The 14331-nt window shown below is 43.2% G+C and overlaps 1 protein-coding gene across 1 annotated transcript in view; it reads left to right on the forward strand.

Moving 5' to 3' along the window:
• Window positions 1-14331, forward strand: part of rexo5 (RNA exonuclease 5) — a 25035-nt gene extending 10704 nt beyond the window's left edge. The window contains exons 10-19 of the mRNA XM_084318789.1: window positions 1-2; window positions 259-377; window positions 1878-1986; window positions 2791-2907; window positions 4574-4711; window positions 6016-6108; window positions 7079-7490; window positions 8603-8805; window positions 9830-9933; window positions 13088-14331. The exon at window positions 1-2 is cut by the window's left edge and continues 101 nt beyond it. Of these exons, the coding sequence (XP_084174915.1) occupies window positions 1-2; window positions 259-377; window positions 1878-1986; window positions 2791-2907; window positions 4574-4711; window positions 6016-6108; window positions 7079-7490; window positions 8603-8805; window positions 9830-9933; window positions 13088-13154 (1364 nt within the window). The 3' untranslated portion in view covers window positions 13155-14331. The remainder of the gene's footprint in view (window positions 3-258; window positions 378-1877; window positions 1987-2790; window positions 2908-4573; window positions 4712-6015; window positions 6109-7078; window positions 7491-8602; window positions 8806-9829; window positions 9934-13087) is intronic.

Here is a 14331-nt window from a genome sequence, read left to right on the forward strand (position 1 = left end):
AGGTAACACACACACGCACGCGCACACACACCACACCACACACCACACAACACACACACATAGTGCCCTGTGTAGCTGCTAACCCTAGTGACGACCAGGAAACATTTCCTCACTTCCCTCCCAAAAGAAATCCCATACTCTCACCCTCTCCCAAACTGGTCCTCACGAGTATAGTAATACAATATATACACATTATAGCCTGAACGGACAGAAACGCATGATGCAGATGACTAAGACGTTCTCTGTGTGTGTCGTCAGGTCGTGGAGCGCCACCTGGGGGACCTGTGGGGAGGATATGTGATCAACAAAGAGGACGACGCTGACAGTGAAGACACACCTCCACCTCCACCCACACCTCCACCCACACTGAGCACCAGGTGTGACCGCACGCCACAATGATTGACCTATCCCAAGCCCCGCCCTCTTTTCTTGACCCTCCAATCTAGTGATGTGCCAAACGGATCATTTCAGTGAGTGAGCGATTCGATACACGCTCACCGCAATGAACCGATTCACGTAAGCGACTCACGGCTCACGGATCATTGACACTTCCGGAGGAAGTTCCGTAAGCCAAAACAAGAAGCGTGAGCGCGAGCGCGAAAAAAATTTGGCCGATGTTATACAATTACATACAATTATACATACAATTGTTAAGGGGATGCAGACCAGAGAAAGACTTTCGTCTTGTTTACATCAGGATCCCCCTGTTTACATCAGTAATCATCGGTAACATTTAGAATTGATTTCAAGGTCCTCCTCCTTATATACAAAGGATAAACATTGCGATCATCTACAATGTTAGATGAAAATCAGGGATGCAGCCTTTGCTAACTATGCACCAAAGTTATGGAACACACTACCTATGGACATTAGGGAAGCTAGATATCTTAATATTTTCAGAAATAAGCTAAAAACGTACCTCTTCACCTGACCATAGCCTTCTAATACACCCCGCTGACTGTTGATTGTACTGTAGCACTATTTTACTCTGGCCATTCTATTGCATAATTTTACTATCTATTCTACTATTCTATTATTGCACTGTATTATTGGTGTGCAAACCAGTCAACTTACAAAAAAGAGCCTGTTGGAGGATTTCAACAAGATAAATGCGACAACATTGCAAAATATTTCACTATAATATTTCAAAGTGAAGTAAAAAATATTATAATAATTATTTGATCATGTTAAATAAGTGTGACTGACTGACGACTGTTGACTCACAGCACACAGCAGGCGCAGCAGGCGTCGGTGTCGGGACACGCCTATTCATAGACTACTGTTGTTTGACAAAAGACACTCATTAGCGCCACTCGACTCCTATACAACCAAATAAGTAGTATGCTATTCATTCAGTTGTCTGTGTCAATGTCTGTCTATTCATTCAGTTTATCATAGAAACGTGTCAGACTCTAGTTGAGCCCCCGATCGACGATATCCGTTGAGTTCATTGTGTGTGTCTGTTGTGCATGCCGGGGGGGGGGGGGGGGGGGGGGGCGCGTGAACCGACTCATTGCCAGACGTGAGCGATTCGACTCACGCTCACGGCAATGACTCGGCTCTTATGAACGAGTCGCTCATGACCGACCCATCACTACTCCAATCACAGCTGCTGCTGGCTCCTTCAAACAAAGATTGTTTTTTTTCCTGTTTTCTTTCTTGACCCTTCAATCACAAGCATTGGTTTCCTCAGTCAAGCTACAGTAAGAGGGCGGGGCCTAGGATAGGTCAATTGTTACTCCCAAGAGTCAGTTTCTTTCTCTCTCTCTCTCTCTCTCTCTCTCTCTCTCTCTCTCTCTCTGTCTCAGGAAGAATGACAAGGGAACCCCATTTGAGGGATTTGCAAATGTAACTTTAAAACTCTCTCTCTCTCTTAGGTTTTGTGATGTGCTACAGAGGTCTGGCCAATCAGCAGTCTATATTGGCAAGCGTGCCGACATTGCCCTCGATCTGTCCAATCAGCAGTGGCCTAGCTCAGACAAAGAGGTGAGAGGCATTTGGGTTCAATTGGGGAGGGGCCGCGCCGGACACGCCAGTCCAAATGCTTGCGCTGACGGGCTCTGCGTCCCATCGGTGCATCATATATAGGCAAATTCAGTGGAATTGTGTTGCTATAGGTAACGGCTTGGACTACATTTTGATTTGCAGTGTTTGTCAATAACAACTGACGTGCAATCGAATGTAGTCTAGTTCTAGAATGTTTACGCTGTCAATTTGAAGCTGTCTCAGTCATTTCATTCTGTTTTCCATGTATGCATAGTTCATAGTTTTCAAAAAAGATTACTTTTATTATTATATTTTAAAGATTTATTTTTTAGCGTTTATCGCTTTATTCTACTGGGTAGTCCAGTAGAGAGAGGTGAACAATTTGTTAATATATACTGTATATAATATATAATATTGCAGCGAGCGTTGTCTGCATCTAGCTTTGTAAAGTATAACAACACTTGCGACCGCTTTCGGCTTGCCATTGCCCCGACTGCTTTGTTGTTGAATCAAGTCAAATCCTAGGTAAGCATGTATTGTGCGTGTGAACGTGCGGCACACTTCATAGGTTTAGTTTCGTGGTAAACGAAACTGTCATCGGACTTACATTTATTTATATATATATATATTTTATTTTTTTCTAGTACCGAAATGTGGCACCGGCGGATCTCACGTGAATCGGTACTCTGTAGTATCGGTGTGATTCGGTCGGTACCCATCCCTAGTAACCTCCGTCAGGGTTTCATCTCCGTGTCGTGAATGGATCAGTGCGGTCGCTCACTCTGTCTGCCTCCCTGCCACCAGGTGCTGGCCTCCTTCAGGAGGAGGAGAGAGAGCCCCTCCTTCTCTGTGCTCCAGTTCTCCTCCTTCTCAGACCTCCTGAAGCGTTCCTACCCCCAGCCGGAGCAGCACCACCAGAGGGTGAGTCTCTCTGCCCGCCGCCACACGGAGAGAGAGAGACACCGTCATCAGGCTGATAACAGGCTAAAAACAGGGTGTCTGATGGTTGTTTAACACAGCAGGAGACGATAGTTCCAATTTTAACAAGTAGGTAATTTATTTAGGAAAAGAAGTTCTTAACAGCAAAAGCTATGGATCGAGCAGAGGATCACCACAGCTTGAACAAAAAACACTCTAACTCTCAATCCCTCTGCTTGTCCCCTAAATCCCCTCTCAGTCCTGCCCCCCCATGACAGATATGATGACGTATCATATCATGTCAGATCTGACATGACGTACATTAAGATGATACGTAGATTTAACATCGGAGAGAGATAAAAACATTAAGAACATGAAGAGAGATAAAGACATTAAGAAGAACATAGATTTAGATAAAAACATTAAGAACATCGAAGAGAGATAAACAAGATATGATGTACACACACGATATGATGTAAAACATTAAGAACATCGAAGAGAGAGTGAGATGTGTGTGTGTGTGTGTGTGTATGTGTGTGTGTGTCTGTGTGTGTGCGTCTGTGTACAGACGTGTGTGTATTGTATGTGTGTATTGTGTCACAGGGAATGTGTGTGTGTGTGTGTGTGTCGGTGTGTATGTCTGTGCGACTGTGTGTGTCTGTGTGTGTGTGTGTGTGTGTCTGTGTGACTGTGTGTGTCTGTGTGTCTGTGTGTGTGTGCTGTGTCTGTGTGTGTGCTGTGTATGTGTGTGTCTGTGTGTCTGTGTGTGTGTGCTGTGTCTGTGTGTGTGTGCTGTGTATGTATGAAAGAGAGAAAAGACACAAGATTAGAGCACACGATATGATGTACTGAAATGTCCATCTGCCTATCTTGAGGCTGTTTTAAGAACATCAGCCAGACTGTCGCCCTAGTGTCTTTGAGCCCTGCTAGTTGACCTATATTAAACTAGTCAAGACTAACCCCTTTCCTACCTCCACCCCCGTGTACACATTTTCCACAACATTCCCCCATTTGGGGCTATCCCTAGTCCCACCCAAATCATATAACCAAGAAAATGTGAACGTCTAACTAAACGAGAAACCACAATTATATAATAAAAGTTTAAATGCCTAATCTAAACCAGAAACCTTACTTCATTCACTGGACCCCTAACGGACCAACAAAGGCTGACTACCGTTCTTACCAAAACACAAAACCGTTCCAAACAAGAGTAATAATAAAACCGCTTTGACCCTTTTAACCTCCTTCCAGTTAAGAGTACCCTCCTCCCGTTCGGATGCACTCCTTCCCCTACTTAGATGCACCTCTCCCCGTGTCTGAGAACATCCCCATTACTGAACTACATGAATTCATTCATTCAATCTTTATTTCAACTTGAAGATTCACGGAGGGCACGCCCTCATCTCCAAAGACGTCAAGCGTACAAACATAATACAATAGATAATACAATATATCCTATACAATAAGTGTAATCATAATAAAAATGTGTACAATCAATGAATTAACTACTACTAAAACGACTTTGATACCACATGTAACATAAAATCAGAAATCAAAAGGAAAGAAGCATAGAAGGATAATCTCTGACCTCTCTATGTGTGTGTGTGCGTGTGTGTGTGTGCGTGTGTGTGTGTGTGTGTGTGTGTGCGTACCTGTATCTCTCCCCCAGGTGTGTTCCCGCCTGAGAGACATGTGTGTAGTGTTTGCAGGGCCGTTCCCAGCAGGCTTCTCGGAGACGGATGTGAGGAGGCTGCTCTGCTGCTGTGGAGCTGTACGGAGCATCAGGATGCTGACGCCTGCTCTCAGGGTGAGAGTGTTGTGTGAGACTAGGAGGGATATGAGGACTAGGGGTGTAACTAGGAGGGATATGAGGACTGTGTGTAACTAGGAGGGATATGAGGACTAGGGGTGTAACTAGGAGGGATATGAGGACTGTGTGTGTAACTAGGATGGATATGAGGACTGTGTGTAACTAGGAGGGATATGAGGACTAGGGGTGTAACTAGGAGGGATATGAGGACTGTGTGTGTAACTAGGAGGGATATGAGGACTAGGGGTGTAACTAGGAGGGATATGAGGACTGTGTGTGTAACTAGGAGGGATATGAGGACTGTGTGTAACTAGGAGGGATATGAGGACTGTGTGTGTAACTAGGAGGGATATGAGGACTGTGTGTGTAACTAGGAGGGATATGAGGACTGTGTGTGTAACTAGGAGGGATATGAGGACTGTGTGTGACTAGGAGGGATATGAGGACTGTGTGTGTAACTAGGAGGGATATGAGGACTGTGTGTGTTACTAGGAGGGATATGAGGACTGTATGTGTAACTAGGAGGGATATGAGCACTGTGTTGTGTAACTAGGAGGGATATGAGGACTGTGTGTGTAACTAGGAGGGATATGAGCACTGTGTGTGTAACTAGGAGGGATATGAGGACTGTGTTGTGTGTAACTAGGAGGGATATGAGGACTGTGTGTATGTGAAACTAGGAGGGATATGAGGACTGTATGTGTGTGAAACTAGGAGGGATATGAGGACTGTATGTGTGTGTTACTAGGAGGGATATGAGGACTGTGTGTGTGTGTGTTACTAGGAGGGATATGAGGACTGTGTGTGTAACTAGGAGGGATATGATGACTGTCTGTGTAACTAGGAGGGATATGAGGACTGTGTGTAACTAGGACGGATATGATGACTGTCTGTGTAACTAGGAGGGATATGATGACTGTGTGTGTAACTAGGACGGATATGAGGACTGTGTGTAACTAGGACGGATATGAGGACTGTGTGTGTAACTAGGACGGATATGAGGACTGTGTTGTGTGTAACTAGGAGGGATATGAGGACTGTGTTGTGTGTAACTAGGAGGGATATGAGGACTGTGTGTGTGTGAAACTAGGAGGGATATGAGGACTGTATGTGTGTGTTACTAGGAGGGATATGAGGACTGTGTGTATGTGAAACTAGGAGTGATATGGGAAAAGACACATTCAATTACCTTGTGTACATTGACAATAAAGTAATCTAACTGATTTAACAGGATACATTTTTTTGCCTAATTCTATACCTTTACTGTCCAATCTGTTGACCCTCCATCCCTCCTCCTTCAGCTCCATGCAGAGGTGGAGTTTGAGCTGCTGGAAGGAGCTCTGCTGGCTGTCAGGACGCTGGACGGACTTCACCTGCACGGAGAGCACATCAAGGTCTACATCCATCTCTGTCATATACCTGCATATACTTGTCTTCTCCAGAGTCGGACAAGAAGACAGTCTGCTCAGTAGAAAGCACAAATGAATGGAAGCAGCCTGTTCCAGCTGAACGCACAGAGAGGAAACTGGCATCTATTGTCTTGTCTGACTCTTATATACTATTCCTAGTGTTTACCATCTTGTATGCTATTCCTAGTGTTTACCATCTTGTATGCTATTCCTAGTGTTTACCTTCTTGTATACTATTCCTAGTGTTTACCTTCTTGTATACTATTCCTAGTGTTTACCTTCTTGTATACTATCCCTAGGTCTCTAGTGTTTACAATCTTGTATACTATTCCTAGTGTTTACCATCTTGTATACTATTCCTAGTGTTTACCATCTTGTATACTATTCCTAGTGTTTACCTTCTTGTATACTATTCCTAGTGTTTACCTTCTTGTATGCTATTCTTAGATATCTAGTGTTTACCATCTTGTGTACTATCCCTAGGTCTCTAGTGTTTACAATCTTGTATACTACTATCTAGGGATGTCCGATATTATCGGCCGATATTGGCATTAAAATGTGATATCGGAAAATATCAGTATCTGTTTAAAATTTTATTTAATTTTTTTTAATTTTTACTTTTCTTTTTCATTTCTATAACCTTTATTTACTCAGGCAAGCAAGTAAGAACAAATTCTGATTTTATTTATTGTCAAAAGTATGCATAACGTTGTGTTAATTCCACAACAAGAGATATGTAATGTTAATTACCTGAAATTATTCCGTTCTTTGGGGGGGGGGGGAAACCCTGCATATATCGGTATCGGTTGATATCGGAAATTAAGAGTTGGACAATATCGGTGTATCGGTAAAAAAGCCAATATCGAGCATCCCTAGTACTATCCCTATCTCTCTAGCGTTTACTATCTTGTATACTGTCCCTAGGTCTCTAGTATTTACCATCTTGTATCCCTAGGTGCAGAGGCCCGTTCACGAGTCGACGCTGGACATGGACCTGACTCTAGACGCCCTGCTGAAGGATCCTCTCAACACCAACACCCTCTACGCTGCTGCCTTAAAGCCCAAGGCTCCCGGGAGCCACACGCACACCCCTGCAAACGGCAACAGACGCAGGCTGAAGGCCCAGCGCGCCGGTGCCACTGCTGTGAAAACGGCTAACGGCTCCCCCCGGCTCCCAGTTGAAGTGAACGGTACAACGTCACGGGATACTGAGTTCCCAGTCGCTGTCAACGGCGCCGGGCTGGACTCCACCTCCTCTGGGCCACGGGAGGAGCAGCTCAGAGAGGCCTTCGGACACTTCGGTGCCGTGGAGAGAGTCTTCCTGCTCGCTGAGACCTCTTGGAAACATAGCTCGTCATCGCTCATAAGTGAGTCATGACATCATTCCATTGGATAGAGTGTGTGTGTGTGTGTGTGTGTGTATGTGTTTGTGTGTGAGAGAGAGTGTTTGTGTGTGAGAGAGATAGTGTTTGTGTGTGAGAGAGAGTATGAGTGAGAGATAGTGTGTGAGAGAGTGTGAGAGAGAGAGTGAGTGAGTCTGAGAGAGTGTGTGAGAGAGAGAGTGTTTGTGTGTGAGAGAGTGTGAGAGAGAGAGTGAGTGAGTCTGTGAGAGTGTGAGAGAGAGAGTGTTTGTGTGTGAGAGAGTGTGAGAGAGAGAGTGAGTGAGTCTGAGAGTGTGTGAGAGAGAGAGTGTTTGTGTGTGAGAGAGTGTGAGAGAGAGAGTGTTTGTGTGTGAGAGAGTGTGAGAGAGAGAGTGAGTGAGTCTGTGTGAGAGAGAGAGTGTTTGTGTGTGAGAGAGTGTGAGAGAGAGAGTGAGTGAGTCTGAGAGTGTGTGAGAGAGAGAGTGTTTGTGTGTGAGAGAGTGTGAGTGAGTCTGTGAGAGTGTGTGAGAGAGAGAGTGTTTGTGTGTGAGAGAGTGTGAGAGAGAGAGTGTTTGTGTGTGAGAGAGTGTGAGAGAGAGAGTGAGTGAGTCTGTGTGAGAGAGAGAGTGTTTGTGTGTGAGAGAGTGTGAGAGAGAGAGTGTGAGTGAGTCTGTGAGAGTGTGTGAGAGAGAGAGTGTTTGTGTGTGAGAGAGTGTGAGTGAGTCTGTGAGAGTGTGTGAGAGAGAGAGTGTTTGTGTCTGAGAGTGTGTGAGAGAGAGAGTGTTTGTGTGTGAGAGAGTGTGAGTGAGTCTGTGAGAGTGTGTGAGAGAGAGTGTTTGTGTGTGAGAGAGTGTGAGAGAGAGAGAGAGTGAGTCTGAGTGTGTGAGAGAGTGAGTGTGTTTGTGTGTGTGTGAGAGTGAGAGAGAGAGAGAGAGTGTTTGTGTGTGTGTGAGAGAGAGAGAGAGTTTGTGTGTGAGTGTGTTTGTGTGAGAGAGAGTGTGTGTGAGAGAGAGAGAGTGAGTGTGAGTCTGAGAGTGTTTGTGTGTGAGAGTGAGAGAGAGAGAGAGCTCTGCGAGGTTGCCTCTTGTTTATCTGTCTAACCTTGTTTATCTGTCTAGGGTTTGAACACTCAGAGAGCATGCAGTCAGCGCTCGGATCTCTGGAGGAGCTCAGGAACCACGGATACCTCGTATGTCCGTCCCTGACGCCGCCCCACCTGCCCTCATGGGTTGCCATGACGACTCCGGGGGCCTCTGCAGATACAGAGGGAGAGGCACCTGTAGAGGAGAGGGAGTGGAACTCTGTGCACACCAGCACTCGGGTGAGAAACCGGGCACATCCATTATGTTGCATTACCGCCACCTACTGGTTTCATTAAGAATTACTTTATTGTATGCAGTCCATTGCGAGTATGACATTTCACGTTGGTAAGATGCTGTCACACAAATAGGGAGGTGTAGTCTGACGTCACTGGTTGTTCCACCCGTATAGGGATTTATCATTGGGAAAATGGATTATCGACTATTGTAACAATTCTGCCGCATGGAAATTGAAAAGCTTTCCATTTCTGCACAAAATGAGTTCCCTTCTATCACTAACATTATTGTTTAAGCATTTTTTGTTGAAATAAAATTTGGCGATTTCTTTTTTTTAATGATTAATTGTGAATATTTTCATGTTGAGCTATAGATTGTGGATGAATAAGCACAGAAAGGTACACCATGCAAATGTTAATGCTTTATTTGTTTTAAACAAGACTATTTAGAAATGGGCAATGGGGAAATACATTGCGTTGGACAGAGGGTGGAACACGAAAAACGGCAATGACGTAACCACTACACCTCCCTATACCCCCAGTATACTGTAGTTCAGTTCCAATGTTAGTTCATGAAATCAACCACCAATACTGGAAACATTTCTGAACATGCTCAAAATCCTTTCACTTGAAAGTAACAAAGTACTGTCTTGAGTACTTTTTTTAAGTGTACTATTCTTTTACTTTAATAACTTTTACAATAGCTTTTACAGCCAAATTAGTTTTTAATTCTGGTTCAGACCTTCTAGCAATTCTAGAATATAATAATAATACAATTATTATTCTAATATAATTCGATTATTTTTATATAATGTGTATTTATATTATTATTCTGATGTGTAGGATCAGGAGATGGAGCGTGTGATGAGGAATAATAATAGTATAATATATAGGATTATCTTTGTATAATGTGTATTTATATTATTATTCTGACAGGATCAGGAGATGGAGTGTGTGATGAGGAATAATAATAATATAATATATAGGATTATCTTTGTATAATGTGTGTTTATATGATTCTTGTGATCAGAAGATGCAGCGTGTGATGAGGAGGCTGGACCTGCGCCTGCAGAAGCTGTTTAAATCCCTGCCTGATCACAGTCTGTCTGTGGTGCTGCTGCCCGGGTGCATCAGGTCAGTGCAGCTGTCAGTTTAAGTTTAAGTTTATTTGGATCCCATTAGCTGTTACCAATGGCAACGGCTACTATTCCTGGGGTCCACACAAAACAATAAATACAAACAAACAACATAATTAAAAATAAAACCAACAATAAACATACAAAACAATATACATAACATAACATAATCAAACACAATTCACCCCCCCCCCCCCCCCACACCCATCCAACCCAACCCACCTCATTACATTAGCATTATACCAAAATATTACAAAATGACTAGTAAAATAATCAAATGTTATATGTCAAGCATTGTGCCTGTACCCAAAAGTAACCTCTTTACTTGCTTTTTAAAGCTTTCTTTGCTTGTTGCTTGAGTCTGCTCCTGTTTCTAAAGTGCTCAGTAGCGTTCTGCTGTCAGTGTCGGCTCCTGTTTCTAAAGTGCTCAGTAGCGTTCTGCTGTCAGTGTCGGCTCCTGTTTCTAAAGTGCTCAGTAGCGTTCTGCTGTCAGTGTCTGCTCCTATTTCTAAAGTGCTCAGTAGCGTTCTGCTGTCAGTGTCTGCTCCTGTTTCTAAAGTGCTCAGTAGCGTTCTGCTCCTGTTTCTAAAGTGCTCAGTAGCGTTCTGCTGTCAGTGTCGGCTCCTGTTTATAAAGTGCTTAGCGTTCCTGACGTCTCCAGCTCCAGTCATTCTGGTGAAGACATTCCAACATCCACTTCTTTAGTGTTAGCAATGTGGTTCTTAGAAATAGGCTTGTTGTATACACATACACATCTGAGATACACACTCACACACATGTCAGAGACATACATGGGTACGAGACACACACAGAATGTAGATTCACAGTCGCATATCTGAGAAGTACACACACATACACATTATGAGACATACACACATACATACGTGAGACACGACGTACCCACATACACATATCTGAGACACATATTCACACACATTCTCACACACACTTTACATATATCTGAGACACGTCCTCTCACATGCACTATGGAGAAAGATGGCATCCCGATAGAGATGCAGCACATACTTGCATCGCAGGTAGAATTGGACTTCATGTAACGTATATACGTCTTGGTTATATATGCATAATATATAGTAATGTTTTTTTTTTTTTTTTTTTTGTAAGTACTTTTTTAATTTCCATGTCTGTTTTTGGTATGTCTGTATAAGTCCCATGTAGGTTTTGTATGTCTATAAGAAAAAGAAAAAGACAAATCTTTGACTTTGCATGTTATGCTGTTCCATGAAGATGTGTAAGATTTGTGCAAAAAAAATAAAAATAAAAAAAAGGCTTGTTGAAGGGGCGCCAGGGTGGCGCACCATGTAACGCGGCAGTCCCGGGTTCGACTCCCGGACCCGGCTACCTTTGCCACATGTCCTTCCCCCGTATCTTCTCCCATCCTTCCTCTCTGCCGGGCCTGTCCAATAAACCAATAAAAATACCAAAAGAATTATCTTAAAAAAAATAAAGAAATAGGCTTGTTAAAGTAACCCCCCTCACCCCAACTGCACTATAAATAACTAAATTACTGGTTAAGAAATGTTATTTTCACCATAGGCATGATATATATATATATATATATATATATATATATATATATATATATATATATATATATATAACAACACTTGGGGTGGGGTGTATGTCACAGACCAGTCCTCCTGTTTAGTGAAACTGCTCGGCTCTAGTTAATACGTTATGTGCAGTTATTACATTATGAGTTGCTACACGGTAACCACCGCCAGTCTAAAGTCAATATTACCAAAGACTATACACACTATGCAATTCCTCACAACTCTGAGACAAAAACAGTGAAAGTAAAGAAAGGTGAAGCCTGAATACTGCTGTCCTGAGGGAGTATCAGCCAACAGGCCGAAACCATGACTTAATCCTGTAACACCAGTTAAGCTTGTTTACTGCTTACGTCAAGATGTCAAAACTCATCTAACGTGAAGACAGTCAGTCAACCAGTTAGTCTGAGTGCACAGTAAGTGTAATCAATGGCATGTATATAGTACAGAATAGCAACATGCTCCATGATACTTTGCGTGGCGATACTGTATCGATACAGGGACGCCAAGTATCGATATTTAAATATTTATTTATTTATTAAAAAAATATATATATTCTTTTTTATTTTGTATTTTTTTGTATAAGGAAGTTGTAGTGTTCATTTCATGACTGGAATATGACTGTAATACAAACAGTTCAGTTTGTCAGGTACATGCAACACAGATTACAGTGTTTACATCTGTCTGCTTGAGAAAATACCATGTTCTGCAATAAAAATGATTGAAGTGAGATGAACAGACTGAACTTTATTTTATTAGATAAAACATGTTGACAAAGTTTTACTTTGCAGTTGAAAAAAGGTAACAAATCGCAATATTAATATCGCAATACTCAACATATCGCAATATATTTAGTATCGCAATACTATCGTATCGTGACTCAAGTATCGTGATAGTATCGTATCGTGAGGCCTCTGGTGATTCCCACCCTAGGATCCCACTAGAATGGGAGAAAAACTAAACCATTTTCAAATGAATTAAACTGAGTCTACAAATCAGCTCAGTGTTTGTATCAGTCTGCACTCCTCACCGTCTCCTCTTCCCTCTCTTCCCTCATCCCTCTCTCCCCTCATCCTCCTCTCCCCCCATCCTCCCCTCCCCATATCCTCCTCTCTTCCCTCATCTCCCTCTCCCCTCATCTCCCTCTCTCCCCTCATCTCCCTCTCTCCCCTCATCTCCCTCTCTCCCCTCATCCCCCTCTCTCCCCTCATCCCCCTCTCCCCTCATCCTCCTCTCTAGTGTAACAACAGTAACAGTGTATTGCACTACCAAAGCTACCTAGCATGTCCTATATGCCCTGTAAATAACTATGTACAGATACCGAGATGTCCCACCATGTTACCTGTTTATTGCACAATGTTGTTTTTTATTGGATTCTATTATATGTTGTACCACTGTATTGCACATCGTTGCGGGCAAGACCACCCGCATTTCATTGTATACTTGTATGCCGTGACAAATAAAACTCTTGACTTGACTCCCCTCATCCTCCCCTCTTCCCTCATCCTCCTCTCTTCCCTCATCTCCCCTCATCCTCCTCTCTCCCCTCATCCTCCTCTCTCCCCTCATCCTCCTCTGCAGCAGCCACAACTCCCGACCTGGTCTGTGCTTCATGGAGGTCAAGCAGACGCCATCATCAGACCAGTGAGCCGGTACACAGCGACCTGTAGCACCAACCGTTCCTGTGAGACCTGGTTCTGACTGAGTGGGAGTCGACTGTGAGACCTGGTTCTGACTGGGAGTCGGCTGTGAGACCTGGTTCTGAGTGGGAGTCGACTGTGAGACCTGGTTCTGAGTGGGAGTCGACTGTGAGACCTGGTTCTGAGTGGGAGTCGACTGTGAGACCTGGTTCTGAGTGGGAGTCGACTGTGAGACCTGGTTCTGAGTGGGAGTCGGCTGTGAGACCTGGTTCTGAGTGGGAGTCGGCTGTGAGACCTGGTTGAGTGGGAGTCGGCTGTGAGAAGACCTCAGAATGTGCACCATGTGGTACACATGTACCGAGTGTGGTTGAGCTTGGTATGAAAATAACATTTTCACATTTTAAAATGAACATTTTGTCGTTATTGTCACGATACAGCAATACTTTTTCTCAATTAAGTGGCAATTATAAAGAAAATGGGTTTCACTTAGTCTACTGTGAGCGAGGTTCATTGACCTGTGCGGCACCAGTGCAGAGATACTCCATTGTAAAGTTTCACAGCGATACTCCTCCCCCTTCTAACCAATCAATCAGAGAAGCTCAAAGGGAGTTTCGTTGGAATAAGGAAACTCCCTTTGAGCTGGGAGCATGATGTTTAATGGCCCGAGTTACAGCTAAACTCTCTCCTACAAATTAAAATAGGCCCATGTTCAAGATTTTGTTTATAAAATCATAATTCCTCATACATAGAATATACATAAATTGCCTAAATATGACATTTGTGGGCTGTTTTGCATAAATGAGGAAGGCAGAGTGGATACCGCTATCTCTGCGAAAGCCTGCGAGTTACCAGTAACTGCATTTGTATTTGTCATACCAGGACAATTCATCATGAGTTGTGCATGTCAAATTAATTATATTTATCATGTGCGTGTGCACAATTCATCATGAGTTGTGCATGTCAAATTAATTACATTTATCATGTGCGTGTGCACAATTCATCATGAGTTGTGCATGTCAAATTAATTACATTTATCATGTGCATGTGCACAATTCATCATGAGTTGTGCATGTCAAATTAATTACATTTATCATGTGCGTGTGCACAATTCATCATGAGTTGTGCATGTCAAATTAATTACATTTATCATGTGTGTGTGCATACCTTTGAAGACCTATTTCGGAA

Source organism: Notolepis coatsorum, assembly GCF_963971535.1.
Source record: "Notolepis coatsorum genome assembly, chromosome: 7".
NCBI lineage: Eukaryota > Metazoa > Chordata > Actinopteri > Aulopiformes > Paralepididae > Notolepis > Notolepis coatsorum.